At 33.1% G+C, this 27,905-nt stretch overlaps 1 protein-coding gene and 1 long non-coding RNA gene across 2 annotated transcripts; one reads left to right on the top strand and one right to left on the bottom strand.

Annotated features, from left to right (window-relative positions):
* Window positions 1–7: 7 nt before the first annotated feature.
* LOC136970318 (regulator of G-protein signaling 7-like) lies at window positions 8–17,824 on the bottom strand. The gene is made up of 15 exons (XM_067264744.1): window positions 17,616–17,824; window positions 13,206–13,329; window positions 12,926–13,022; window positions 4,869–4,919; window positions 4,681–4,787; window positions 4,557–4,605; window positions 2,852–2,916; window positions 2,708–2,784; window positions 2,559–2,640; window positions 2,233–2,319; window positions 2,117–2,166; window positions 1,920–2,033; window positions 1,647–1,850; window positions 911–1,354; window positions 8–850 (listed from the first exon to the last, which is right to left on the bottom strand). The coding sequence occupies exons 2-15, from the start codon at window positions 13,281–13,283 to the stop codon at window positions 658–660; spliced, it is 1,698 nt and encodes a 565-aa protein (XP_067120845.1). The 5' UTR covers window positions 13,284–13,329; window positions 17,616–17,824; the 3' UTR covers window positions 8–657.
* A 6,410-nt stretch (window positions 17,825–24,234) lies between these two features.
* Window positions 24,235–27,905, top strand: LOC136970345 (uncharacterized). Its single transcript, XR_010879972.1, has 3 exons — window positions 24,235–24,321; window positions 25,722–25,774; window positions 27,539–27,905. It is a non-coding gene; the product is annotated as an uncharacterized lncRNA (long non-coding RNA).

Here is a 27,905-nt window from a genome sequence, read left to right as displayed (position 1 = left end):
TAAAACAAGCTATCCATTAACTTTATTGCTCAGTATATGTATATGATCTACAAAGATATATGACGATCTAATAATATACAACATCGAATACACACCACAATAAAACAATAAAAAATATCAAAAAATAAAATACTACAATTTTTTTTTATATGTACACATCTGTATACAATTTTCTTAATGATAATTAACTATGGTAGCAATGGAACGAAATTAAGTACAATATATGTTCAGCACCATTAAAATTAACTATATATATCACAGCTAAGGCTTCGACAAAGCCTAGTTTTAGATCTATCTAAATAAAACGACAGTTTAATTAACCTACAGTTAAATTGGCCATCGTTTATACGGTGGTTCGTTGTAGACCAATGATTTAAGAGAGAAATTCTTCCACTTGGCCTAATTTTTGGGACGGGAGCAATTGGAGTTTCCGTTTCCATTAACAAAGAACGTATGTGACGTGAAAACTTTAAAAATTTATTTAAATTTAATACACGAATTAAATATAAAAATAAATTCTTACTAAAATCGTTTGAGTTTTTTGGTTCTAAATGATAATTGTTTTAGAGGAAAAAGAAAAGACGTTTTAAATATTAAATAAATGAATGTTTCAACCTAAAAAAAATTAGGTCCCATCCCGTGATTTCATGATGGCATTTAAGCTTGTGAATCTGGAGATGCAAGTGGGCTACCAACAGATGCGACAGATGGAACAGGCAAAGTTAAATTTTGACTGTCGTCTTCAGACCCGCTGTCTTCACTACTCTTATGGCCCACGCTAGGTACTTGAAGAGTGGAATGAGCAGCAGGATCTGTTAACAATTCACGGGATCCTGAAGGAGACGATAATCTGAAAAATCAGAATTTATGAGAACTTAAAGGGAACGTCACATAAACAAGAAATACTCACCTACTCGACGTCATCTTATCGGAAGGGAGATCAAGATCGTGTAAGTCACTGGTACTGTGGGAATGCCGACCGGAAAAGGGCCACCCTTCAGTCTCTAGAGCCCTTGACATATGAGTTAAATCAACAGAACTCCCAGAAATTTGAGCAGCGTTAGACCTGCGTTTTGTTGTTGGTGTAGTATCCGGAGAACCCTTTTTTCTAGTTATGGAGCCAAAAATGAAGAGGCGCTTCTTGTGTGATGTCTGCCGCGCCGTGTGGAGAAGATTTTTATAATCGTCTGAACGAAGAAATCTTGGATAAGTGTCTTTTTCCATTAGGGCAAAGACGTGTTCTTGTGCAGAATCGAATGTGTATCGTGTCGGATTCTTCATAGTTTCAATTATTGTTTCGTGAGTTTTACTATCTAAATTTACTTCCATTGGTGAGTTGGGCGCAATAAATTCGCTGTAGAAGAAAGTACACTCAGTATTGTATATATATATATATATCCATAAAAATAAATTTTCTTTTAAATTTTCAACTTCTCCGCTCCGTGGACATTAAGAGGGCTTTTTTTTAGCAAGCATATTATGGGTTCGGCCAGGCCCACAATGGGATGGCCGGGTGGCGAGGCCCGACATATCCAGACGGACCACCCTTTGAAAAATTCCTGGAATTTTTCGACTGTCCAGATTCGATCCTGGGGCTGCCCAGCCTCGGCCATCCGGCCGTCATTAAAATCAATCAAAGCACTTACTTGTAAATTCGTTGCACCTTTTCTTTCATGTTTCTCTGAGAACCTCTCTTCAGAGCTTGTACTTCCTTCCAAAATACAATATTTTCGTGGCTGTACTCTTTTCTCAAATAGTTTTCAAACTGCCGAACTCCTGTGGGATCACTTAACAATTCTCGAAGTGAAATGGCCCATCGACGGATTCTTTTCTCCAATGGGATCTCTACCCTGAGCAAAACTAAGACTCAGATAATAATAATAATTATAAATCTGTCAAAAATGATCTATTAAACTTACAAACTGGCATTTAACTTCCAGAAATTCGGATCGTCCATTATCCACGGATTGTTTATCTGACCGCTAGAGAAAAAAGGATCGTGTTCGGCATACTGCTGCCATCGATTGAAAAGGCTGAGAAGCAAGGAAAAATCATCTAACATTAATGTAAAATTAACTTAATTTAAAAAACAAAAAAAATTATACAAAGTACTCGCCTCTCAATTGCCTGAGAAACCTTAACTCTTGTTCTAGGAACATGCTTCAACTGTAAATCCATAATAATTATTGTACCCTTTCACCTCACCTTGTGTTCATATCATAAAATTTTTACCTTTGAAATTAAATCTTCTAAAGATTTCCTTTTTCTCGTTCTCTTATTAGGAATTGGACAACGATCCATACACGACACGTGACCGGGCTAAGCCGTAAAGAAAAATTCAAAATAATATACATTAAACATTACCCGAAAGTTGTTTGCATCAGCAAAAACGTATTAAATTTCTGCTAGGTGAATTAAAAATGTTAGAATAAAGGAAATTCCATTAACTTTTTCTTGAAAAATCTACATTGATTGGTGTAATTTGAACACATGACTAAAAATTTAATGTTATTCTACTTTTTTGAGAATCGATCAAAAAGTGGAAATGCCATACTCACAGGAGGACGATGAACCCTCCAGTAAGCTTTCTCTTGACTTTCCATAATGATTTTATCGGCTTTCCTTCTTTCTTTAGTTAAACTGAAAATAAAAATGTTTTTAAATCTTCTTCCACATCGAAACTAATTAATTTAAATTATTAATTTACTTCAGCTGCTCTTCCGCTTGTTTGCAAATGAAATCCCATTTGTGGCACAAGAACTTTTTCAGTTGAGCCAAAGATTCCTAATGAAAATTATTCTATTTACTTTAACAATTATAATCAATTAGACTATGCGAGTGAAAAGTTAACCTGTTCGTAGTCCTCCAGGGAATTTTTCTGTTTACTTCGAAGTGATTTCTTCACTAAATATATAGCTGAAAAAGAAATATTCGTTTAAGCGATCTCGTCAATGTATGACGCCTAAGTTTCTTCGTGTAATTACAGTATTACTGAATTTTATTAATGTGATTTAGTAAGCATGTAGAAGGCATGACGGACAGCCTATCTGTGGGGAATCCAGGACGAATCCAGCGATCGAAATACCTTAAGGCCTAATCCTTCACCACCGCCCGCCCAACTGGCCTGAAAGTACTCACAAGGAGGAAGGTTATCCTTTCTGCTTTGAGCGCACTAAGAGGACTTTTTTCAGAATATATGGGCCCTCTTCTATTTTTTACAGGGAAGAAACACATAGAAGAGAGCGATTCTCAATATTTTAGCTTCCAGCATTGTGATTCTTTTCAAAAATTAAATTACGCGCCCTCGATGGTTTTTAAAATTTTTATTGCGCCCTTAGTAAAAAATGGTTGCCGAGCCCTTTTTTTAACTCTTTCCACCCTGTGGGCACTAAGAGGGCCTCTTTTAGAAGGCCCATTATGGGTTCGGCCAGGCCCACAATGGGCGACCGGGTGGTGAGGGACGGGGCCCGACATATCCGAACGGACCACCCCCCGAAAAATTCCTAGGGATTATTCGACCCGTTCGGATTCGATCCCAGGTCCCCCAGAGCGGTAGGCTGCCACCTTGACCGCTCGGCCATCCGGCCGTCAAGGTTGCCGACCCTTGCCATAAGTCTTATACAAACTCCAATGTAACAGATTTCGGTAACAACGGACCAAACTCGCTTGTTCCAGGACAATTGGATTAGAATACAATAGGCACATTGTCTGGTAAACTGGCTTTAGTGCAGCTGGATAAGCAAACTAATGAGACAGGTTATTCATAGGTTTGCTTCAGATGTATTAAAGCTGTATTAAATCCGTTCTACCAGATATTGCGCCTAATATTTGAGAAAATCACATTTCCACCGAGTTTGAGGAATATTCACTAGGCAAATCGTCGAAAGTTATTGTTTATACCCCTGCATGGAAGCGCGATAGTTGTCGTTCTTCTATTTACCACAATTTAGGATATTTATCTTTTATCGTATCTTGTAGAAAGTTTGTTTTATAATTGTCTATGACATCTTTGGATACAGCGAACAATCACATTACCCTATTAGTCCGTTATATCATATGTCAACATTGTTTATAATGTATGTAATGTCGGTATATTACATACATTATGAACATAGTTCCAGATGAAATGTTCAAAGATCTTTGTACGGAATATTTGCATGGCCCATTAAGATTTACCTGCCGCATTTCATCATTATGGGGCTTCACAACATAGGCAATGGATAAGGAATGACATTTCTTACTGATTCTAGTAATGATAAATTTTAATGCCTGAATCATATTCAAGCTCTGATCCTCACGTTAATCAGTAGAATTGGGGCAGGCCCACAGTGCAGCGGCCGAATGGTGAGAGACGGGATCAGACATATCCTGACGACCAGCACAAAATTTCCTTGGGTTTTTCGACCCGTCCGGATTTTATCCCGGATCCCTCGAGTGGTACCGCTCGACCATTATCCCCATGTAAGTGTTATCCAGCATCATATTTGTTAAGTAAAACAAATCAACTATATTATATGAACATATACAGTATGTATAATTCTAATGTTATTACATACCATAATCTGTATTATTTGGCCGATGATGGGAAGGCCAAAAGTATGGTGTCTATAAGCAAAAGAGATTAATTACGAAATAAATAATACAGTTAATTAAAAACAATCTCAATAAAAGGAACGTCACCTGAAATCTATAAAAAGTTCCATCGTCTTTCACAATAAACGATTTTGTGTCATTTACGGGGAAAAAGTAACCATAAAAGCATAGTTGGTTGGCCAAATGAAGAGCTTCTGTTTAAAATAATTAAAATTAAAGTTTTAAAATAAGTAATTAAATATTTAAACTTAATTAAGAAAATTTTTATGTCTTACCCATATCATCAAGATCCAAATTGTCAACCAACCATTCCACCAGATCATAGCCTGAAAGTCACAAAGATTAAAATCGAATTACCAAATTGCTACAGGATTAAATATCGTATAATTTATCTTTCGAAGTTATTATTATTAAAGTTTCAATTATTTAAATTGTAGTTAACACGTAGTAATTAAACACGAATTATAATTTGTAATTTGATTTTAATACGACTTTATGTATACGTCTGAATAATTAATGGGTTCATTTAGGTGCAAGTCTGTGATGGATGTTCAATTAAACATTTCTAATGACGTTTATAATGTATCCCATCACTACTTACGTGATTAATAATTTAAATATTCATTATTACGAATATCAATTCGCAATTTATTGCCGGGAAATTTCGTTTAAACTTAACTATTTAGAATGGGTGTGGCACCAGGATTTTGATATTAAGCAAAACACAATTAAATTACTTAGACGTTGCATCTTTTATTTAAGAGATTTCTTCAGATAAAAATAGATAATTTACGCTTATTTCAAAATTTATGTAGCTGTATCATGTTGCTGGACTTTATTATAAGGCCCGACAATGGCCGAGTGGATAAAACCGCTGAACCAAAGCCCGTTGATTAGGTACAAACTTGCGACCAACGGGCTGGCCACTTGGAGTTTTCCGGGTTTTCTTCATTGTTTGTATCACCTAAATGGACCAGTTTCTCGTGAAAGTCCTCCAGGGAGGCATCCCCTTTGACAGATCGCTCCTGTGTTACGTTGCCGTATCCCATCAATCCAAACCAGATCTGAAGAGTCCAGGTTCGATTTAATTTTAGGTTTATGTTTTAAGCATGAGATTTTCTTAGCATTTAGTGTACTAGAAAGGTTATAACTAGTTTAAAACCTTTATTTATAATTCGAAATGAAAAAAATTCCAGCAATGAGTTGCGTAACTTTCCCGGCTGTTAAGAAATTTTATATCAAAAATGACTTTTATAATAATAAGTCGAAACGCCCGACGCAGGCATCGGGGCATACTAAATTACAAATAAAAATAAAAATATACTGAGTATTACACTGTAAAAATATAAAATAAATATTAAAAAAATTTATATTGTTAATTTAAATTAATTTAAAAAATTGCTAGGGGCGCCCCTAGTTGCCGTTTTTGGCATACCGTGACAGAAAGAAAGAGACTGCCCATTTTTTCAGCTTTATGTAGTAGATCATACTATTAATAAATAAATGTGTGTGGCGCCATCTATTAAGAGATTTTATCACAAAAACTTTTTATATCATTAATTATTATAAAATGGCAAAACGCATAATTTTGAGGGTACAGACAAATTTCGTAAAAAATTGTAAATGCTAGTAATGAGTAATATCTGTGATCCGATCCCTTTCGAAATACGACACATGAACCCCTTCTACCTTTATTGTTTGTTTTGTTAGGGTACGGCAACGCAACATTTGGGCAATTTACCTAAAGGCAATCTATCTTCTGGGAGATCATTTTAAAGGTAACTGGCTCCTATGTGGAGAAAATCCTGAAAACTCCACGTGGTCAGTGAGGCGCGAACCCACGACCGAACTCCCATCGTTCAGGGAATGGGACCGCTTGGCCATTGGTGGGGCCCCTTCTACCTTTAACCATCAAAATCTAATAGTATCAATGCCCATTATATACAAGCTACCATACCGAATTTGGTTTCTTAATATTTACCCCATCTTGAGATATTAAACGAATCGACGCCAACACACGGATTTTTTCGTGTTTTCACTTCTTTGGGTTCAGGACGTCTCAAAACGCAAAGAATTGCGAAAGAAAAACGGAGGGTCAAATTTGACACGATCCAAATACTTCCCCTTGTTATGTATATATAACAGCAGAGAAAGCAATAGAAAATCTACGGTATATCAGCTAAATTTTCCAAAAAATACTGTAACTCTCCGCCCTATGTCACTAAGAGAGCCTTTTTTTTAAGATTCGGCCACCTCATTGAGGGCTGGCCAACTGTTGAGGGACGGATCACGACATATCCGGACCACCCCCGAAAAATTCCTGGGATTTTTCGACCCATCCGGATTCTATCCCAGGTCCCCAGAGAAGTAAGCTGCCACCTTTACTGCTCGGCCATCCGGCCGTCATGCACTTACAGTATATCATGTAAAGCTTCATTACATTATTAATTTATCTAAAATTGCTACAATTTATACAGTTTTCATATGAAACAATCGTTTGTAACCACCAGGATCATAACTTTAATCCTTTAAAAGTCCTCAAAAATATCTCAAATCAACTGTATTTTCTTTCAATAAAAATCTTATCATCACATACATCATAACATCTGATGTAATTAGCATAATTCCGGAACAAAACTAGATCTAAAAATAGTTTTAAATACCGTTAAATTCGTAAAAATAAACCATAAATTCCTTTCCTGCTTTATCTCTCCGCTTTCATATTTACAAGTATATTAATCAACTAGGGAAACATCACTCATTCTTGTCCGACATCCGGAAACCAACGTGACAGGCCATTATCCAAATATGCTAAGTTTTCAAATAAAACTTCCTGAAACTTCACACAAGTAAAATATTTTACAAAATATTTCCCTTAACCGAAATAACATTTTCCAGATTTTTTTTTTTTTTTTGTTTTAAATTAAAGTAACAAAACATTCAGCCTGGTACAAGTAAAGTAGCGCTTGGTAAAAATAAAATCAATTAAAAAGATAGAAAAACATATGTTTACAATTATCAAAATTTATATCAATTTTGTGGTATGTTCTTTTATGTAAAATACTGAATTTCGAGTCCATCCTGAGTTCGGGCAACTGAAATCAAATTAAATTGATGGAATAAGGCAATGCAACACTAGGGCAGTCTGCTCTCCCGAATGGACAGTCTATACGAAACTAGATTCAACTTATGTGTTAGACAGGTGAAGAAAACTCAAAAAAGTTTGTGACCACACCGTAATCAGGCCCGAACCCGGGACTACCGGTGTTCATTGGTTTAATTCACCCAGCAACCGATGAATGGTACCCGGATTAAAGGAATCCTGTTGGCCAGGGCTTACTCGTATTTCATATTTCGCATATTTTTAGTTCATTTGGAAGTATAAAATTCATTATAATAATTAATTTCGAATATTTGAAATTATAATCTAAGCTCATGCAATTTTAATTGATCGCACGCGAGTGTTCAGGTTGATGAGGAGATGTCACGAAATAAATATTTCATCTATTCTTTCCAAGAATATTATAATTTGATAATACGCGAGTACTCTCGCAAAATATGAGTTTTTCTACCTTTTTAAAAGTTAATGAACCCTGATGGCATATTAAATACCTTGGTATTAGCAAGCGAGATAGTTTACGTCCTCTCTACAGACTGCGATTTACAGGTTGAAACGCACATTTCTGAAAACATTGTTTCCAAGAGAGGTCGTTGAACAACTTAATTTAATTATGGAAATCTTGAGCATCATTATACTTTTTTTTAGCATTCTCATGAATTTTGTAATATAACTTTGTAAATAAAACAAATGATTTGTACAATGTCTGTATCAGAAAACAATAGTATTAGATGATAATATAAACAGCAAAAATGAATAAAAGGTCACTTTTATTATAAAAATGACCGAATAAAATGTTTCTAATGAATTGTCACCTTCGCTAGTTGCTATCCATCAAGTGCCTTAATGATGATGATAAAAAATAGTTGCAGATATGGTACTTTTCTGATTACGTATCTTTACCATTCATTTTCCACTAGCTTAGAACTTGCTTAAGAACCCATTGACCTAACAATTATTGGTGACCAATACTATTGATTAGGTGTACCGTGCGAAACCAAAATTTTCATTTCGATGTCGGGGTTGATATCTAGATTCCTTCGATATATCGATATTCTAAAATCTGGAATACATAAACGTATATCAATTTCGATTTGATATATTATAGCACTACTATTGATATATCAAAAATGGATAGTTGAACGAGCAAGATATTTCAGATGTGCACATGCTACTCTAAGGGATCCAGATCGAATTCGAATTAAATCTTCAGCAATTTCTCGTGGGTAATATGATGCAGACCCCTTCCTCATCATTTGGCTCTCTGGCCAAATCAGAAAAAAAGGACGTAAAGAGGGAGGAAGAAGAGAAGAAAAGTATCATTTTCATATCGTGTAACTACCAAAATCAATTTTTCAATCTCTAGAAATTCGACATTTTCTTTTTAAAAAGTTTAAAATCGTTTAAAAACAAAATCCATTAGATATTGATCTCAGATTTTTGTTAGATGCCTCGTCAAAATTCCTCATGGAATATCTCCATTTTCTTTCCATTCCCCCCCCAAGAGACTTCATTAAACAAAATAAATTTTGTTGTATCGAGTTCTTAATAGCATCATCTGAGTATTTTTTAACTGCCTAATTAATTAAATAAAATTTTTTTAACGACTTTGATGATCGTCTTTGTCGGTCGATGGTGCATTTGGACAGATGACGTAGGCAAAGAAAGTGTAATTATTTCATAGTTTGACTCTTGCGGCTGTCGTTACGAATAAAATAAGTTATAAATAATAATTATAGAAAGAATTAACACGATAAAAACGCTATTAATTTTGAAAAGAATTTTAAAAAACACTCCTGAAAAAATTCATCTTTAAAAAAGTGATAAGAATTTGAAGCACGTGTAGACGGATGTTTTTATCATTAGAGTAAAAAAAAAATGAAGAAATATATTTTCTTGGAGGCTTTTGTATTCTAAATCCATGTTTTCTACATTTGAATTCTATTTTATGATTTGAAAAATTCCTTTTTAAATCGTCAAAACGAGTTCTTTACAACAAGCAATCCTTATCTGATAGTGAAATAAATTCATTCGAATTTTTCTTCTTCTTATTGTTCGGATATAAAAGAGTTATTATACTGATAATAAATGGAAAAGAAACTATCCCACGGGTTCTATTAAGTAGAAACAAGACAATTTGCGAAGGAAACTTTAAGTTTATAGTTCATCTTGTCAACGTTGGAAAGTCGTCATGGCAACGGAATCCTTTCGGATCGATGAAAAGCGAATGTTTTTGACACCAAAAGAGCATAAACACGTAGATTTAAAGCGAAAGTCGTCAATCAGGACCTATTTTAGATGTTACTTTTAGCCGTAACGGCGCCGACACGTGTAATTTCATCACGAATATAAAATGCGGAATGCATTAAGTTTCTACATTAAATTGAGTTATAAAAAAAATAACCCGTTCTAAATAGATTTAGCAGAGGAAATCGTTTTAAAAATACAGCACACAACTTACGTCAACGTCGTAACTTGTTGATGGTTATAAATTTACCAGTCGACAGCATCACGAAACGTTATTATACGCCACGCTCCCTTAATCAACCATCAACATCTGGCTTTTTATCGTGAATATATTAATATGCCACGCAATTAGTATTTACATTCTTGTTTTAACTACATAAATCAAGAATGGATACTGAAAATATATTCGCAATATCCAATATTTTGTGTTTCTTTCAATGGTTCTTAAGCATATTCTCTCAAGATATTATTCTTTGGCATGTATATAAGCTTCTGTCACGTCAATAAAGGATGCATGTATGTGCATTATATAAATTTATATTAATGAATTTCTGATGTATAAATCACAGTAGAGTCATTTGTAACCTTTCTTGAGAGTGCTCCACCCTCTACTTTATTTAATGAGTCTCGAATGGATTCAAAACTCGATACAATAATACTATTTTTAAGGATATTTTTTTAATATAGTTTTTATATCTTATCTCGTATACATTGTCTTGTATCAGAATAATCTATTTTTAATGTTCCATTGAATGGCAATTTGCCACTCGTGTGTAGAACGAGTTGCAATTGAGAAGATTGGAAGTTAACTCGTCACAAGAAGAAAACTTTATATATGGATCGATATCGAAGTCTTAAATACAGATCAAAGTTCTCCGAGTAAGCAGAAATGCCAAAGATATCTTAGAGAAGGAAGAGAACACTTGAAAGGCTTTAGCCTCGTTTTTCTATTTGTCAACTTTATGGAGTAGCAGAGAGTCATAGATCGATTTTTAGATTTCAATGGAAGTTAATCAGCCCGATTCTAGAACGGTGAGTGAATTTTTTTTCTTTCGGATGACGGTATCTCTTTTAAATAACTGCGACCTCTTCGATGTCTACACGACACCGTTTTCTACTCTATGGCATCCGTTTCATCTATTTTAATGATTGACACGTCAAGAACGAATGATTTACTCAAAAGGAATGCCACTTAATTGTTCAAAATAAACTTTAGCAAGGTTTAAAAATATTTTTATAAAGTTATATTTATGCATTTTAAGTGGCAAGATATAAATCTCTTGTGTAACATTATTAATGAGTGATTTTATCCACGATACGCAATGGACACAATACTGGAAATTAACGAACCGCGGCATTTGAATTATGCTTTAGACGCTTGTTTCATGTTAAATACCTACTCCCGAGAGATTAAACTATTTAGTATTAGTTGAAGAAAGAATAATTTTTTACGGTTAAATCAAGGGTTAATGTTACCTTAGGTAGCCAAGATGGCGGCTCGTCTCTAATTTCAGCAAGGAAACAGTGGGACGCACGTTCTATCCTAACCTAACCTATTCTAATAAATTACCATAATTATTAGCAACCAAACTATTAGAATAGGTTAGGTTAGGTTAGAACGTGCGTCCTACTGTTTCCTTGCTGGAATTAGAGACGAGCCGCCGTCTTGGCTACCTAAGGTAACATTAACCAAATCAAGAAATCAATTCGACGCAAGAAACGATGATAACGCACTGTATATATAGTATCTACGAACGAAATAAATTGTACAGAGAAAAACAAAATTAAAACAATTCTAAAATAACACTTTCATGATAAATAGAGACAGACAGACAACAGACACAACTTGAGAAAAGCAATATAAACTAAACTGTAAACAAGAAATTGGCAAAGTATTCAGGGTTCGTATCTCTGATCTATTTTATTCTGCCCGATTTAATTGTTAAACATTAAAAATTAGAGTTTATGACAATGAGATCTTCTTGTTTTATTTTTCCTTTCTTTGGTTGTTAATAAAGAAACTTTATCGTAACAATATTAACATTGAAAATCCTTACAGCGCGGCGATACGAAATTTGCATATGACAACATTTATTAGAGTATTGGAAAATTAAATGTAAAATTCTCTTACATAATTAAAGATATTATCATTAATTATTTAAACCGTTTCATTACTTATTAATTTTCTAAACAACCTGTCAAACATATTTTAATATATTTTGATCCAGAAGTTGGGGTGGTCGAAAGCGGTTAAGGAGGCATCAGCCCTCTGCTCTGGAGACCTGCGATCGAATTCCGGCGGTCGATATACCCCAGGAATTTTTCGTGGGTCCTCGTCCCGAATATTTCGGACCTCATCCCTCGTCACGCCACACGTGGGTCCGACCGAACCCACGACAGATACGAAAAAAGGCCGTCTTAACGCCCACAGGACGAAAAGAGTTCATTAATTTGTCTTTTTATCCGTAAAGTATGCTTCTAACATACAAAGTGCGTGTTAGAAGCATACTTTACGCATATTTTAATTGATTTATGTATAGTATATTTACATTTACATTATATTTACATTCTGTATTGTAAGAAAAATAACAATATATCAGAAGAAATAAGCACAGAGAATAATAAAAAGTAGGGCGAGTTTTTGATGTTATCATTATATTAAATCTTAAATCTGTAAAATTATTTCGAAAAAAAGTAACTTTAAAACTTTTTAAGAGATTTTTCTCAAGAAAATTATCACAGACAGAAAAGAAAAATCAGTTTTGTATGAAATCCTGCCAAAAACATTAAACAACAAAAGGAATTACAATGAGCGGTCTTCGAGCAAATTGCAATTAATTAACCATTACAAAACCGCAACTAATTAATAATTATTTATACAATTAACAAATTAAACTACCGACAAATATAATTGTAAAAATTAAATAAGTACTGTATAATACATATAATTTAAATAGAATAACTCACCTTGAAAGGCACACGGTATGGATGTCAGAAACTGCCTCTTACTACGAACGGGTACACCAGTTTCGGGATGCTGCATTTTTTGAATTAATGCTTCCATCTGACATTTTGTTCAGAGGAAAAAAAAAATGATAAATAAACACAAAAATCAACAAATTCCCTTAGAAAAAGTCAATCTTTCCACCTGTCGCAAATGTCATCTGGGCGTATGTACAGTACTTACTTGTAAAGTAGTTAAGGTAATGGTAAGCGTGAAGAGATAATTAAGTTTATAATTATTTACCTTTTCAAAAACCAAATCTTTTGGCGATTCGTCGGTATGTGTATGATCCATTTTCTTCCTATTTACTCCTAACGTCATCGTGGATCCAGACCAATCAAACGTCCATGGGATAAAAATATTGTTGCTAAAAATAAGTGAAGGGAGAAGGGAGGGAAGAAGAAGAAGACGAAGAAGGGGGAGAGAAAAACATGAAGTTTTTCTTTAACTGTTATAATATATGACCGTTAGTTAAATCTAGAAACGTAAGAAATGATATCTTAGAAATGAAATCGTTAATGATCGATTTTTTTTTAGAGGCTGGAAAAACGCCAATAAATAGAATTTATTCCTCTTTTTTCCTGCGATTTTCTTTAAACGAATTGTAGAATTTTAGTTTTTGAATAAATTATCATTGTTTCTATTTCTAGAATATAAGTGTAATGTAAAACACACTTACGTAATAAAGAATCGATAAGGGTGACATTTTGACTTTGGGCATAAAAAAAAACCTAACCTTACAATTGGGCACGTGTTTTCTACGCATTTTAAATGATTTTTCGTGTATCCGCGATGATATTTTAAATCAAAATATAGCAGTTGTTGTTACCTTCATGATCATAAACGTAAATTCTTGTTTCCTCCTTCAAAGTTAAGATTCTAAGTCACTGGAATGATAGAATACGGCAATGCAACACATAGACGATCTACCAAGTGGGATGTGTCTCCCGGGAGGAGGTTTAATGAGAATCTGGCATCTATTTAGGTGTTACACGCGTGAAAAACTCGGAAAACTCCACGTGATCAGGCACGAAACCGTAAACCCAGTGTTCATTGGTTTTATCCACTCAGCCACTTGTAATCCACTTGGTAGCATTTTCCAAGATGCTGGACATTCCAGCTATTATGCTAAATATTCGGAATAACTCTCAATGCTAGACGTTGAGATTTAAAGTGAAAATTTAGAAGACGTCAATTTAGAAATTGTAGAAATTTGATTGAGAATGTATGCTGAAATATACTTAATCTTACTTACAAATCAATTAGTGAAGCATTAAGTAGGTTGTAAAATATTGTTAAATTGAATATATTCACTAATGCTTATCTCTGTAATTTGTTTACTTCGTGAGAGTACCTACTCCAATGAAAAAACTCTCTAGATTAAATTGTAGATTAGATTAAAACTTCGAGTTAAAATCTAGAATGGTGAAGGAGAAAGTAATTATAGGCTAGCACTTAAGGCAAAAATGTGTAATAAATTTCTTTGACTGTGGTCTATAATTCTAATTACTTCTACATTTCATCTGGAAAAAGTATATATAGATAAAACTTCCCCAATTTTCGAAATTCGGATATATCAGGGATCCTTAACACCTAAATAGGTGCCAGTTTTCTATAGAAGTTCTCCGAGATGCACCCATTTCTTGGCAGATCGCCCATGTGTTGCGTTACCCTACCATATCAATCCTATCCAATCTACTGAATAAGTTAAATCTTTCATAGAAGAAGCAAAAATTTCCCTCACAGAAGAAAACTCATAAAATTTTCTAAAATTTCTGACAATATTTTTAAGTGCGAATGAAAATTTAAAATCTTATAAATGTCTCCCTTGTTGTTTGCAATAAGAATCTTCGCCATTAAATGTTATGTTTTGTTATATCTCAAGTGTTGCCTTGTCACATATGGTGCCATCCCGGCGCTTAATTTAATAAATTTTAAAATGGATCCTAAAATAAATTCAGAAGTCATAAAGTAAAAGTATAATTTTATCATATAGAGTCACGTACACTCTATTTTTCAATCTAAAAGATGGATTTTTCATCCATCCATTCAATCATTTTTCTGAATGTGGCATTGATATCAACGTTTTAAAACTGATAATTCAATTTGGATTATATCTTTCAGAAAAAAAGTTCATATTAAACAAAAATAGAAGCATTACGCACAGGGAACCTATACTTTCGCCTAGGGTGTTGCGCTTTTAAAGGCTTCTGACAGGCACAGATGCTAGTCGAGACTCGTATTGGTCCAGTACGCGAAATCCACTGCTAGTTAGGGCCCTATCAAGTAAAGATTTCTTATTATATGCCTGAAATATATATATATATATATATATAAAGGGTCTCGCGAGTTTACGCTTTCTTAGGGCTTAGTACAACCTCTAAAAATGCACAGGAAACAGCCTTCGAATAGTAAGAAAACCTCAAAAAACAAACACAGCAAGATGCTTAACTTTATTGGCAACATTGGATGACGCCATCTGTTCTGATATTTTGTATAAAAGAGACTTTTTATAGTTTTAACTATTATAAAATGACAAAAAGCTTAATTTTGTGGGTAGAGATGGGTCTTTTAATAAATTGTAAATGCTAATAACGAGTAAAATCGTCATTAAGTCCGTCCCAACTGGAGATATACACGACCCCCTTTATCTCCTCACCCTCTCGATCTCTAACCACCAAACTTTAATAGCATCAATCCCCCTAACACACAAACCTCCCTCCAAAATTTCTGAAATTTTCGACAAAAAGCACAGGAGTTATTAAACTTCAAACATGGTGAACAAAATCGTGCCTCCCCTCACACACGCACGAAAATCCATACATATAGAAATTACCCCCTCCCGAATTTTTTTGCATTTCTCGACGTTTCAAGGTTCCCCGAGTCCAAAAATGTAAAAATCTGGGGGGGGGGTCATTTTTTTGATTAACCGCCATACTTTCCCTCGTTATTTATAACAGCCGGGAATATAATATAAATGAATGTAAGAATACTTAAGTATAAACTATAATTATAAATTTAATAAATATCAATTTTATGAATTTTTAAAAATCATTTCTGGAACTTCTGGATAACCGTTCAGCCTACCATTCTGAGGAATCCGAGATCAAATCCGGACAGCAACCTTAGGAATTTTTCAGGTAATCTGTTACAGATATGTCGGGCCTCGTTCCTTATCACTCGGCATTCCACTGCGGGCCTTTTTTTTCCACACCAATAGTAGTGTGGAAAAAGACCCTTTTAGTGTCACAGGACGAAGAGAAGTACTAAAATATTTTTATGTATTTTATACAGTATATATTTTGTGTAATGTTAAAACATCTATTTTTACTACAAGTTACGTAACTATAAACAAGAAAACTACCGCAAGAATGAAAAAAATAAATCGAATGAGTTAAGAACTGTTAAAACAAACAGTTCGAGGTTCTTTACGAAAGTTTTAATTGTTTTACCAAAGAAAAAACAGTAAAAAATCAAGTGAAACGGCAACAATACCACGAATTTCTATAGTTAATTAGTTGAACAATCACTTCAGAACAATTTCGTCGATGAAAAAAGTACAGCATTACAAGCGATTTCTCGAGTTTTTTTTTAAAGAACAATTAAACTTTAATTATAAATTAAAAATGGATTTCCAAATACATATCCAGCTTATTCTTTAACAAAAATTTAAAATTGAAATTAAAATTCTTTATTCACAGCTTAACTGATTGTACGCAAACAGCTGAATAAACTAATGTTAATTAAATAAGCGTGTAAATTTACAACTAAATACGAAGTTTATGAGAATTAAAATATAAATTTATAATAATTTATATCTATCTTTGATTAATTATAGTGTTTTTAACGAAGTATCGCTTTAAATTTTCTTAAAAATAACACGAGACTTCGCTGTATAAAATAAATAAAGCCTGATCAATTGATATATTTCCAAGCTCTTCTGCGGGTTGACGTTGATATTTTATGTCGAAAAAACGTTGCAGCCACTACTTTATACGTGTATGAGACTGTATATTATGTCAGCGGCTGTAAATTTTGATAGAGAAGCGGCGACGCAGGAGATGTATATAAAACAATCGTGTTAATTGGACGCTTGAACAGTCGCAGAATGGAAACTTATCAATAAAAATAGCAAGGAAGAAACCTTACAGGGTAGATATAATTTCTATTTAATGACTACAATTGTAGTTTTTAATTTATTAATTATATAAAGCGCCGAAAGTTCACGAAGGAATATAATTGCAGTTTAGAGAAAATGGTTAAGTGAATTAAATTTATAAAAGGAAAAAAAACATTATATATATATATATATATATATAAAATCGATAAAAATAATTGATTTATTTGAAAGTAACGATGTATCATCAAACTAAAACAATTATTTACGTGTTTAAAAAAAGACTCAGAATGACCGTTAATTAAGATGATGACGTATTTTAAAAATTAATTTCCGATGTCTATGACTTTCAAATTTTTTTATTCAAATTGTTTTTCCTGTCTTATTTTTAGAATAGGGTTTATTACATTAAAAATAATTTTAAAAAATTACGAAAATTTTTTATATAGAAATTATTATTAAATATTTATTTATATATTTATTTCATTATATTATTTAATGCGTTTTTTTAAAAGATAAACTGAGATTTCTCTCACCTGCTACGTTTTTTCAACTTTAATCTGAATTTATTTGCTCCGTATTCGGATGGTAAACAACAGTCTGTAATATTTCAAACAGGAAGGAATGTTTATGCCTCCTATCCTTTCAAATAACAAGACTCGAATGTCATTCGAGGGTCGATCGACCTATTCGCCATGGAGACGTCTGCAATTCGTGAAACCGATACGAACCAAACGGAAATTTCACCTCAACGAAATAAATATTTATCATAACATTACACAAAGTTTTAATTTAATAAACTCTTTTAATCATACTTTTATAAATTTATTTAACTTTTGTACGTGTAATTCCGTTTTTTTTTCCTCCCTTCTTTAACATCGTCAAATATTAAATATTAAATTCGAGTATTTTTATATTAACATTAATTTATTTAATCGAAACATAATAATAACACTTGTTTTAATCTATTAATTAATAAAATATAATATGACTGACAGATGTTTTTAAATAATTATTTTTATAAAAGTCCCATAGTTGCTATAGTAACCAGAGATTGAAGCTTAAATTAATTTTTTTTCTTTTTTAATTTTAAAATTTTATAATTAAAATGAATCGTTCTAATAGTATTATTATAATATCAAACATTTTAACCGATTAAATAATAAAATATAATATAAACGACAGATTTTAAATGAAAATTTTTATAAAAGCTTCTTCACGTTGCTATGGTAACGGGAAATTTCTATTTAATTTATTTATTTATTAAAAACTATTTAATATTTACAACGTTTAATTAAAACTCAATAATTATAATATCAATTATTTAATTAATACGATTAAAATTTGACTATTTTTAAATTGTCTTAAAGAAAATGTTTTATTGATTACTTAAATTGAATTATTTAAAAACGTGCGTTTAATCCTTTAAATACTAAATTAATTAATTACGTTTTAAATATATTATTATTATCATTTTAAACAAGAAATTTATTTCATTTTTTCTTTTAGAGAAACTGTTTTTCGAACCACGTGACGAACTCCATTGACATAACACCATCTTTTTATGTTGCGATTTCTGGCGCGTTTTGTGCTAATTATTAAATATTTGGGATCATGTAAGTATTTTTTACAACAATTTACTGATTAATTTCGATGTGTTTTACAACCAAATCAAAAGAAACAGGAGGAAGAACGTGCTAAAGCTGTTATCGTCGTTACACGTGAGACAAAGTTAAATAAATAAACCTAGTCACGTGATACTATCCAAATGCAAATTCTGTTTTAATTAAGAAAGTATTGTCTTAAAAGTATCAAATATTAATAGTATATTGAGAATTTTTGCCATTTTTTTTTATTTGATTCTATCTGAAAAACGCTTGTCGCGTCGCGTGTCATCGCGTTTCGTCGCGACGCGCTCTTACTATACAATCACAATACAGTAGAGCATCGATTATCCGACTTAATTAGGGATTGGGGTTGGTCGGATAACTGAAAAGTCGGATAACCAAAAAGTATTAAAAAAATACATTATTGGTATAGTGTATTAGGCCTGGTTTAAATACTAGCCTCCCTATCATGGTCGAGCCAGTGCTGCCAGCTAAAACATGCAAAAATTTAACAAAAATAATATTAAAGTAGCCAAGACATAACCAAATATTGTAGCGCTACATCACAAATATTGTAGCGGACATTTGAATTTGTCGACTAGTACGCGGTCGGTTAATCGGGGGTCAGATAATCGATGCTCTACTGTACTTATGTTTTATCTGCATTTTTAATTGGTTAAACGATAAAAATATTTTAAAATTAGGCGTATTGTTAATTATAGAAATACTAAACCATTATATATGTCGAGATTAGGCATATCACTGTTTAAAAACGTTTCTCAAGTGAGAGGTCGTCCGTGATTTGAAGCCATGAAATGACTTTTACGTATAAAATGTGCTTCGTAAACTCATTCAATAGTCCAAAATAATAAAATAAAACTAAAATTTTAGCCGAATATTCTATGATTTTTTTACTTAAACAAGATGTTTAACTGCTATCTCAATAGGTAGCCATTGACAGGGACTACAATAAGCACAGTTTCAATATTGTGACTTTAATTAAGGATAATAAAGTGGTTCTTAAAACAGAGCCACAGAAATTGTGGAAAAATTTATCTTTAAATAATTAAGTAGATTGTGGATCTACAATAACTACGAATCTAGTAAGAATGGATTCATTCGGAGTGGACAAATTTCGGCGACTTGATGCGGTTTGCAAATGTTATTTGCATATAAAATTAATGAAACAAAATAAGCTACACAAAGCAAGCTATCAGCTACTAGAAAAAATTTCATCAACGAGTTGCTTAACTTTCTCGGTGAAAAATATTTATGTTTAACATTTAAGCTCAAAATGAAAATCGTAAGGCGCCATTTTTGAGATTTTATTTTAAAAAATAACTTTTATACTATTAATTATTATAAAAAGGCAAATAGCTTAATTTTGAGAGTGCAGACGAGAGATGAAATTGTAAATGCTGTATGTGTGAATCGCGTGCGATACACACATACATTATTTACAATACAGCACATATGTATGCGCGTTGCGTATGGGTGTGCGAGCACACGCACGCAACGCGCATACATACACACATACAAGATCTCAAAACATTGAGATTTGCAAAAAATCTGAAGGGTGAAACTTGGCACGATTACAATACTCTCCCGTATTATGTACAGTACATAACACTCAGGAAAGTAAAGGTTCTTTATGTGATTTTAAGTTATAAGGTGGTTTGATAGAAATTCTTTATGCTAATTTGATTTAAATTTTTTTTCCGACCTCTGAGTTATCAAATGTGTAAAAGGAGAAAATCGAAAGAAGAGAAAGGCATTTTTAACCGTAAACGCGTAGAATTTACATTACAGATAACATTACTTCAATCATAGAAGAGCCCACCGATGGCGATTAGATGAAACCACTTATTTGGTAGTTGGTCGTGGGTTTGCATCCAAAGAACTTTCCGTAACCAATGGGCTGGGGCTGTATTTTAAATTGCTATCTCTCACGCAGAAAGAGACGCAATTTTATTCGTACAATTGGACTGGAGATGATGTCATGCTTATATACGCGAGAGAGCTGCCGCAGATTACACTTTTACTTTTACATTTAATAAGGAATTAGAGGGCTGTCTGTCGTTTAACGGCTGACTTAGCCCTAAGTAAGGAAACGGAAGGAAGGGGGAAGAGATAGAGTGTAGAATGAAGTGGTGAAGAAAGGAGGATAGGAAAGTAACGGTGGAACGAAGGAAAGGGGATGGCCCATGAGCGTCCACAACGCATAAATTTTCAAATAACAAGTTCAGGGTAGTATCTTGAGAGGTACCTCGCAATACTAGCGAGGTTGAGGCCGAAGTTTTAAACGCGAAAAAGTTTGACAATGGCGTTTAGAAAGTCAGTAGAATCATGCTCGATTTTCCAAACACCATTGTCAAACTTCTAGGCTTACAGGAAAGCGGTGCTGAACGTCCGACGTACACGTTTTCGCGTTTAAAACTTCGGCCTTAACCTCGCTACTCTCTCGGAAACGACTTTCACAGCGCGACATCTTAGTAGCTCTCTGGAGCTTGAAGACTGAGGGCAAGAGAGAAATTTCAAAGAAAGGAATGGTCGTGAATTTCGCGACAGTTACAATGTCTTCTTGTTGTTGCATATAATGTTTATCAAAAAATTTTTGGCTGAGAAGTTAGAGAATTGTATAATGTTTAACGACCCGATTTACAAACGACTCGTCAGGTCATAGCCTACTCGGACTGCGCTCTGAGGGACCCAGGAGCGGTAGGCTGCCACCTTGACGGGTCGAAAATCCCCAGGAATTTTTCGGGAGTTGGTCTGTTCAGATATGTCGGGCCTCGTCCCACATCTCCCGGCCGCCCCATTGTGGGCCTGGCCGAACATAACGGGCTTGCTAGAAAGAGGTCTTCTTAGTGCCACAGGGCGGAAAGAGTAAAAAAAAAGCCTACTCGGACTCCTCTCTGTAGAAAGTCAAGTACTAGTAGCGTTACGGCTACACACGACAAATATTACGTATAAAAATAGAAGGTGTCGTAATATGGACAACCTAATCATTCTTCGTAGTAGTAACTTAAACTTATCAAATGGGAAAATATCCATATTTTTGCCTTGCTATTGTCTTTTTGCATAAAGCGACGTCTGATTCACATTATATGGTTTCTTGATCCATTCGGGTTTTCAGAGAAATAATTTTTATAAAACTTGCACATGCCGGGTATTATAGAAGGGATGCATGTGACGTCACACCACTCCGCTCACATATACAGAAACTGCGCAAAAAAGCGTGCGCCATATTGGTTGCTTGTCGATCTCGATATCTTTATCTAACTCATATTTTTCAAGATTAATTTAAATTTATTATGGTTCATTGCGTAGTATTTGGTTGAATTTTCCTGGAGTCATAAAATCCTTTGTTTCCTTCAGAATAGATATGGTGACAGACACAATTAACTTTTAATCTAAAGGTTACAAATAAAATGTTGGATTTTACTTAATATTTAAACAAACTGAAGTAAAAGGTGCAATGAAAAATAAACTTCTTATCTTAGTATGTCTTTCATACCTGCTTAGGTTTTGAAGCCAAATTACAGAGGAAAAAAAATTAGTTAAATAGAACAGTAATGTTTATAAAGGGTAATCGGGTTTCTGACACCAGTTGCCAGAAACCTGATTGTAAAGTTTTTTAAACTTCAGTTGCTTTAAGAGGCGATACAGTTTCCCTATCTCACTAGTATCATTCTCAAATTGTTTTATTCTGACATAAAGGCATTTTACACGATTTTTCCACCCGCTCCAGTATTTTTACCATTGGCCGATTTTTTTGACCGGCCCGTCTTCATTTAGCATTGTTGCTAACTGAAGAGGATAACTTTGTCCACAAGTTACCTTCTTCAGTGAGTTCATATTAATTGTCTCAATTCATGAATTTTCTTCCGAAAACTGGATAATTGTTTTTTTCTGACTATCTGAAATTTCCTACTTTCCCGGCTGTTATATATAACAGAAGGAAATTATGGCGATCGGTCAAAAATTACCTCCAAGACTTTTACATTTTTGGACTCAGCGGACCTTGAATGCCAAGAAAAGAGAAAAAAGGGGATGTTTTTGTATGAGTAGATTTTTGTGTTTGAGTTTTGTGTCTATGTGGAAGGGCACGATTTTGTTTACTCACTTTGAAGTTTAATAACTCCTGTGTTCGAAATTTTCTGAATTTTGGTGGTTAAAGTCGAGGAGGAGATAGAGGGGGGTCATCTCGAGTAGGGTCGGACGTAATGAAGACTTTACCTGTTATTAGTATTTGCAATTTTTTTTTTTTTTTTTCCTTTTTATGAAACTCATCTCCACCTCAAAACTAAGCTTTTTGCAATTTTAAGTTTTTGCTAGATTTCTAACTTTCGCTTCAGTACATATGTTTTCACTAAAGACCGATGTATCAGTATCGTGGACGTGACTATCTCAAAGTAGGCGCAACTAGTCGATACGCGCGATATCTATCCAAAATACTCCAAGCACTGTTTTCTCCCATCTCTCGCGCACGACCGACATCTAGGAATACAGCAGCAGTCCAAAATACAGCCCCTGGTCAGGCGGAGTTTACCGGGTATACATCTAACATCTAACATCTAAACTGGCAGTTCTCCATAGAATATCTTCCTTGAAAACGCTATTTCATTGGCAGATCGCAAACGTGTTGAATTGCCTTTCCCATCAAACCAAACCATTTTTAATTGGAGATTTGGTGTACATTGTTATGCTTAAGGAGTTTGTGTCACTGGCAAAATGCTCAACGCATTAAAACACCGCGTGGTTGTATTTTCTCACGTGACTACCAGTCGAACTGTTATTGGCTGATAGAAACGCGTCTTGGCAGCGACCGCCGCCAAAAATAGAATTCAACCAACTTTTGCGGCACGAGAAAAGCGGCACAAAATCGACTTCTGCGGCGAGAAAAAGTGACGTCATTCTGCCGCTTTCCCTTGTCGCGTCGCATGTGTGCATTTGGCTTTATACGATATTTTGGTGTGTAGCATTCACCAGCTAAACCACTGAGGTTGATGCTCTGTAAAGCGCATTCGCAAATGCGTATAATCTGGCTGCTTTGCACGATTCAGATATTTTCGCCGTGGAAGCTGTCCCGTGTTGGACAATACAGCGCTTCCATTCCGCCACTGATATTCGAATATACAATAGCAATCTTATCATTTTTTTCATATGTAGTATAGAAATTTGTAATAAGATACATAATGCGGTTATAATAAAATATTAATTTTAATTAATTCAAAGTACGTTAAAATATGAAAATAATCGCGCAATATGTATTTTCTAAAGGACAGAACGCCACTAATTTAAGACGATCTTAAAATTATGTAAATAGATGTGTAAGACGTCCAGCTAGAGATACACAAAGAATACCCTTAAGTATTGAATGAAACAGTCAGTCAGTAAATTTTTAAAAAGACAATATGAAGTTAAAGATCATGAAAATTATGAATGTGCTCTTTAGCTCGAGCGTAATGCTCAACGCACGCGCTGTTCTGAACATAACTATGAACTTTTTTATTGTCGCATTAACAGTAAATGTTATTAATATAACTTTGACTACTGTCAAAAGCTATTGTAATCTTTTGGAAGCGATTTATTATTCGAAAGCGAGTTCTTTGTTAAAAAATGAATTTTTTAAGTAAGTTCAATCAATTACATTAGAGCATCGATTATCCGACCCCCGATTAACCGACTTATCGGTTAACCGACCGCGTTCTAGTCGGCAAATTCAAATGTTTGCTAGTGGTGTGGCGCTACAATATTTGGTTGTCTCGGCTACTGTACTATTATTTTTGTTAAATTTTTGCATGTTTTAGCTGGCAGCACTGGCTCGACCGTGAAAGGGAGGCTAGTATTTAAACCAGGCTTAATACGCTATACTAATACAGTAGAGAGTCGTTAATCGGAACCCCGGTAATCGAAATCGCCTGTAATCGAAACGATTTTCAGTCGGACTGTGTCGTGCTGAATCGAACGTTTTTGATACTAGATTTACTTCTAAAGTATAATTTTCATGTTTTTATATTGTTCAATATATTTATTTTGTTTGTACAAAATGCAGAAATAATTTTTAACGATACGATAGCCTCGATTATTATTATAAAAATTTTCGTTAGGCTTAAAATCGACGAAAATTCAACACGAAGCGACACGCAACGGAGAAAAATTCAACACGAAGCGACACGCAACAGAGAAAAATTTGAACATCGGACAGGTAAATATATTTATTCGTACATAATCGGTAATCGGAACAAATGACTAATCTGAACAACCCCAGTCCCCAATTAATTCCGATTTTCGACTCTCTACTGTAATGTATTTTTTCATACTTTTCGGTTATCCGACTTTTCAGTTATCCGACCAACCCCAGTCAGATAATCGATGTTTTACTGTATATATATATATATATATATATATAATTAAAGAATTATTTATCGGTATATGAATGATGTATATTAAAAAATTGTATTAATCGTAATTTTTTAACGAAAGGTTTAAAATAATCAATGAAAATATTATATAGCACATTATGATATGAATTGCAACTACATTTCCTCATGATTTCTTTCAATTAAAAAGGGAGAACAACTTGCGGGTATTTACAATTAATTCTTAAAAATTAGCGTAGAAATTTAGTTTCAATTGTCTTCAAGATAAACTTTTTAATTATAACGAATAAGAAACTATACGTATAGGCTACAGTATATATAAAAAGAAGAATAAATCAATATTTCTGAATGTCATTAATGATATTTAAATCTGCTTTAATTTTCTGTATACAACATTTTGAGCATAGAATAGATTTGTGCAAATATAAATTAATTTTATGATTTTATTTCTCAATGTAATCCTACATATATGAATATTGCTTTCCATCTAAGACGTATAAGCGACAGCACACGCTTCTACAATTTTTATTCTATAGATTTTATAAAACGATTTGAAAATTTGTTATTTTATATTTTGTTTTAATACATTAGAATAAATTAGTATTTGTAATTTTGTTTACAATAATAATTATGAAATGATTATTTCTAGGTGATCAACAATCGTTTGACGGAAGTTATTTTCCTTATAGAAATAACTTTGAGGTAAGTTTATCAGAAAATTTTATGATGTATGTTTTAGTTAAAATAGAGCAAATAATATTCAGACAGGAATAGAAGTCAAATACGTAGAGAAATCTTAAAATATGTAACGATATTTTGAGATTTCTGTTCATTTAAATATAATTTGAAAGCTGGTAATTTTCTTTAAAGACATTCAGACATTTTGTTAACGTAACATCATATAAATTTAACTGCCTTTCAGTTTTCCTTTAAATATTTTAAAGAAGTAGACGTATCGAGCAGACTGTATTTCTCCAATCCCTTAACATTCAATTCTCAGTTTCTGACTTTTTCGTCTCGAAGATTGCAATAATATATTCAATATTAAATGGAATTTGTTTCTCATTTAGGCTAAAATACTTAGTATTAAATTTTCCCGGAGGAAAAAATAATAATAAAAACCTCAATCAAGTAAATTGTTGAAATTACATAAAAAATGAAACTGAATTTAATTTTAAAAAATTCATTTATATTATTTGGCGCCTTTTTAAAATCAAAATTAACGTGTTAAAACTGTTTGGTCTCCTGATATAACATGAACAAATACAGTTAAGGTATTTTAAACGCCTATATAAATTAGAACGATTTTTTCGAATTCAAATCGCCTTAAAATCGATCCATGGACCGATTTTAAGGCTTGAATTGGGAAATTAATATTACACCAAATATTTTAATATTTTGGTCTAAAACAATAGCTTTACCTTCTGAAGCTCTTCGTTGTAGTGTTTACAATTCATTATTAAAGATTGAAAAATTTTCTTAGAAAAACAGGGTTATCTCTTTTCATAAAATATTGAATGAATTGAGATATTTCTTTATATTTCGGTATCAATCACCTTACAACTAAGAACTTATTTAAATGAGATAATGCAAGTTAAATCGTACCAGTTATTGAACTATGACCCGTTTACATCTTAAAGTATCAAAGAAACGTTTATAAAACATTTGGGAGGGAAAATCAGACAATACCTAAATTATGATTTGAGTTATTCTGTTAAAAGCTTGATTATGCAGCTACGTTTGAATAAATTTCGAATGGTAATAAGGGCCATCGCTCGTATAGTTCTAATAATGGAAAATATCCTTACTGCAAAAGTACTGTTGAGTGTGTATCGAGCCATATTTTTGTTTCAGGTGTCGTGTTATCCTAGATAAAAAGTAGTATTCTAGGTGAAATATTTGGTTTACATTGATAATTTATCTAAAATGACTTTTTTTAACTTATAAATTAAGAATTTGAGAAAAACGAATATAGGTGTTTTAATTTAATTGTTTAGTTATCCATAATTTAATTGTTTTATATGTGTTATATGTTGAACTTGTCATTTGTTATTTACCTTCCCCTATTTTAGGGATGAAAAATGGAATCAATAAACGATAATTTACAAATTCTAACGTTTGATATATTAGGGATTTGAGTATAAACTTAAATGTCTTCAAACTATGTATTGCACATTATTTTAATACATATAGAAAGAATTTCTAGTATTGATACTTTAACAAATTATATAAAACACAAAATATTTTAATATTAATTATTAAAATTTTTTTCTCAGTAATGTAACTTACCTGCTAGTTTTTAATGTGTTGTATGTTTTACAAAATATACTATAAATAAGTTAAACGGGTGTATTTAGTTTTACAATGATTATACAAATAAAAACAAACTGTTATTACACATTATTGTAATTTTATTGTAAATTGGGTGTAATATCTTATTAATGTATTGCATGGTTAATATTTCAGTATGTAGCGCAACTGAATTAATATGGACCAGGAACAGAATTTCCCGAGTACTGGCCAGTTATAGAAGTGAGGGAAAATGTGCCGCTAGCAGAGTCGCCTGGATATGATCCAAGAATAAATGTTACAGAATATGGGTCTTCTACACAGTGGCATGGATATGGTCCAAGAACGGATGTAATAGAATATGGACCTCCAGAACAATTTTATGCATATGGTCCTCCAAGAATGCATGTAACAGAATATGACCCGCTAGCACAATGGTATAGATATGGTCCAAGCATAAATGTCCCAGAATATGGGCCTTCAGGACAGTGGTATGGATATGATCCAAGTATGAGTGTCCCAGAATATGGGCCTCCAACACAGT

Source organism: Centruroides vittatus, unplaced genomic scaffold (genome assembly GCF_030686945.1).
Source record: "Centruroides vittatus isolate TY-2023 unplaced genomic scaffold, ASM3068694v2 contig_1916, whole genome shotgun sequence".
In the NCBI taxonomy this organism is placed as follows: Eukaryota; Metazoa; Arthropoda; class Arachnida; order Scorpiones; family Buthidae; genus Centruroides; species Centruroides vittatus.
Note: the sequence above shows the minus strand (reverse complement) of the source record. Positions and strands in the feature narration are given on the sequence as shown.

What these genes read in the sequence shown, in the direction of transcription:
- LOC136970318 (XM_067264744.1), bottom strand. Translation starts at nt 13,283, where the DNA reads ATGACGTTAGGAGTAAATAGGAAGAAAATGGATCATACACATACCGAC. An exon ending in GCCAAATAATACAGATTATG is followed by an intron (nt 2,917 to 4,556) that starts GTATGTAATAAC and finishes TTTCTTTTTCAG; the next exon opens with CTATATATTTAGTGAAGAAA. An exon ending in TGGAAGTTAAATGCCAGTTT is followed by an intron (nt 1,851 to 1,919) that starts GTAAGTTTAATA and finishes AGTTTTGCTCAG; the next exon opens with GGTAGAGATCCCATTGGAGA.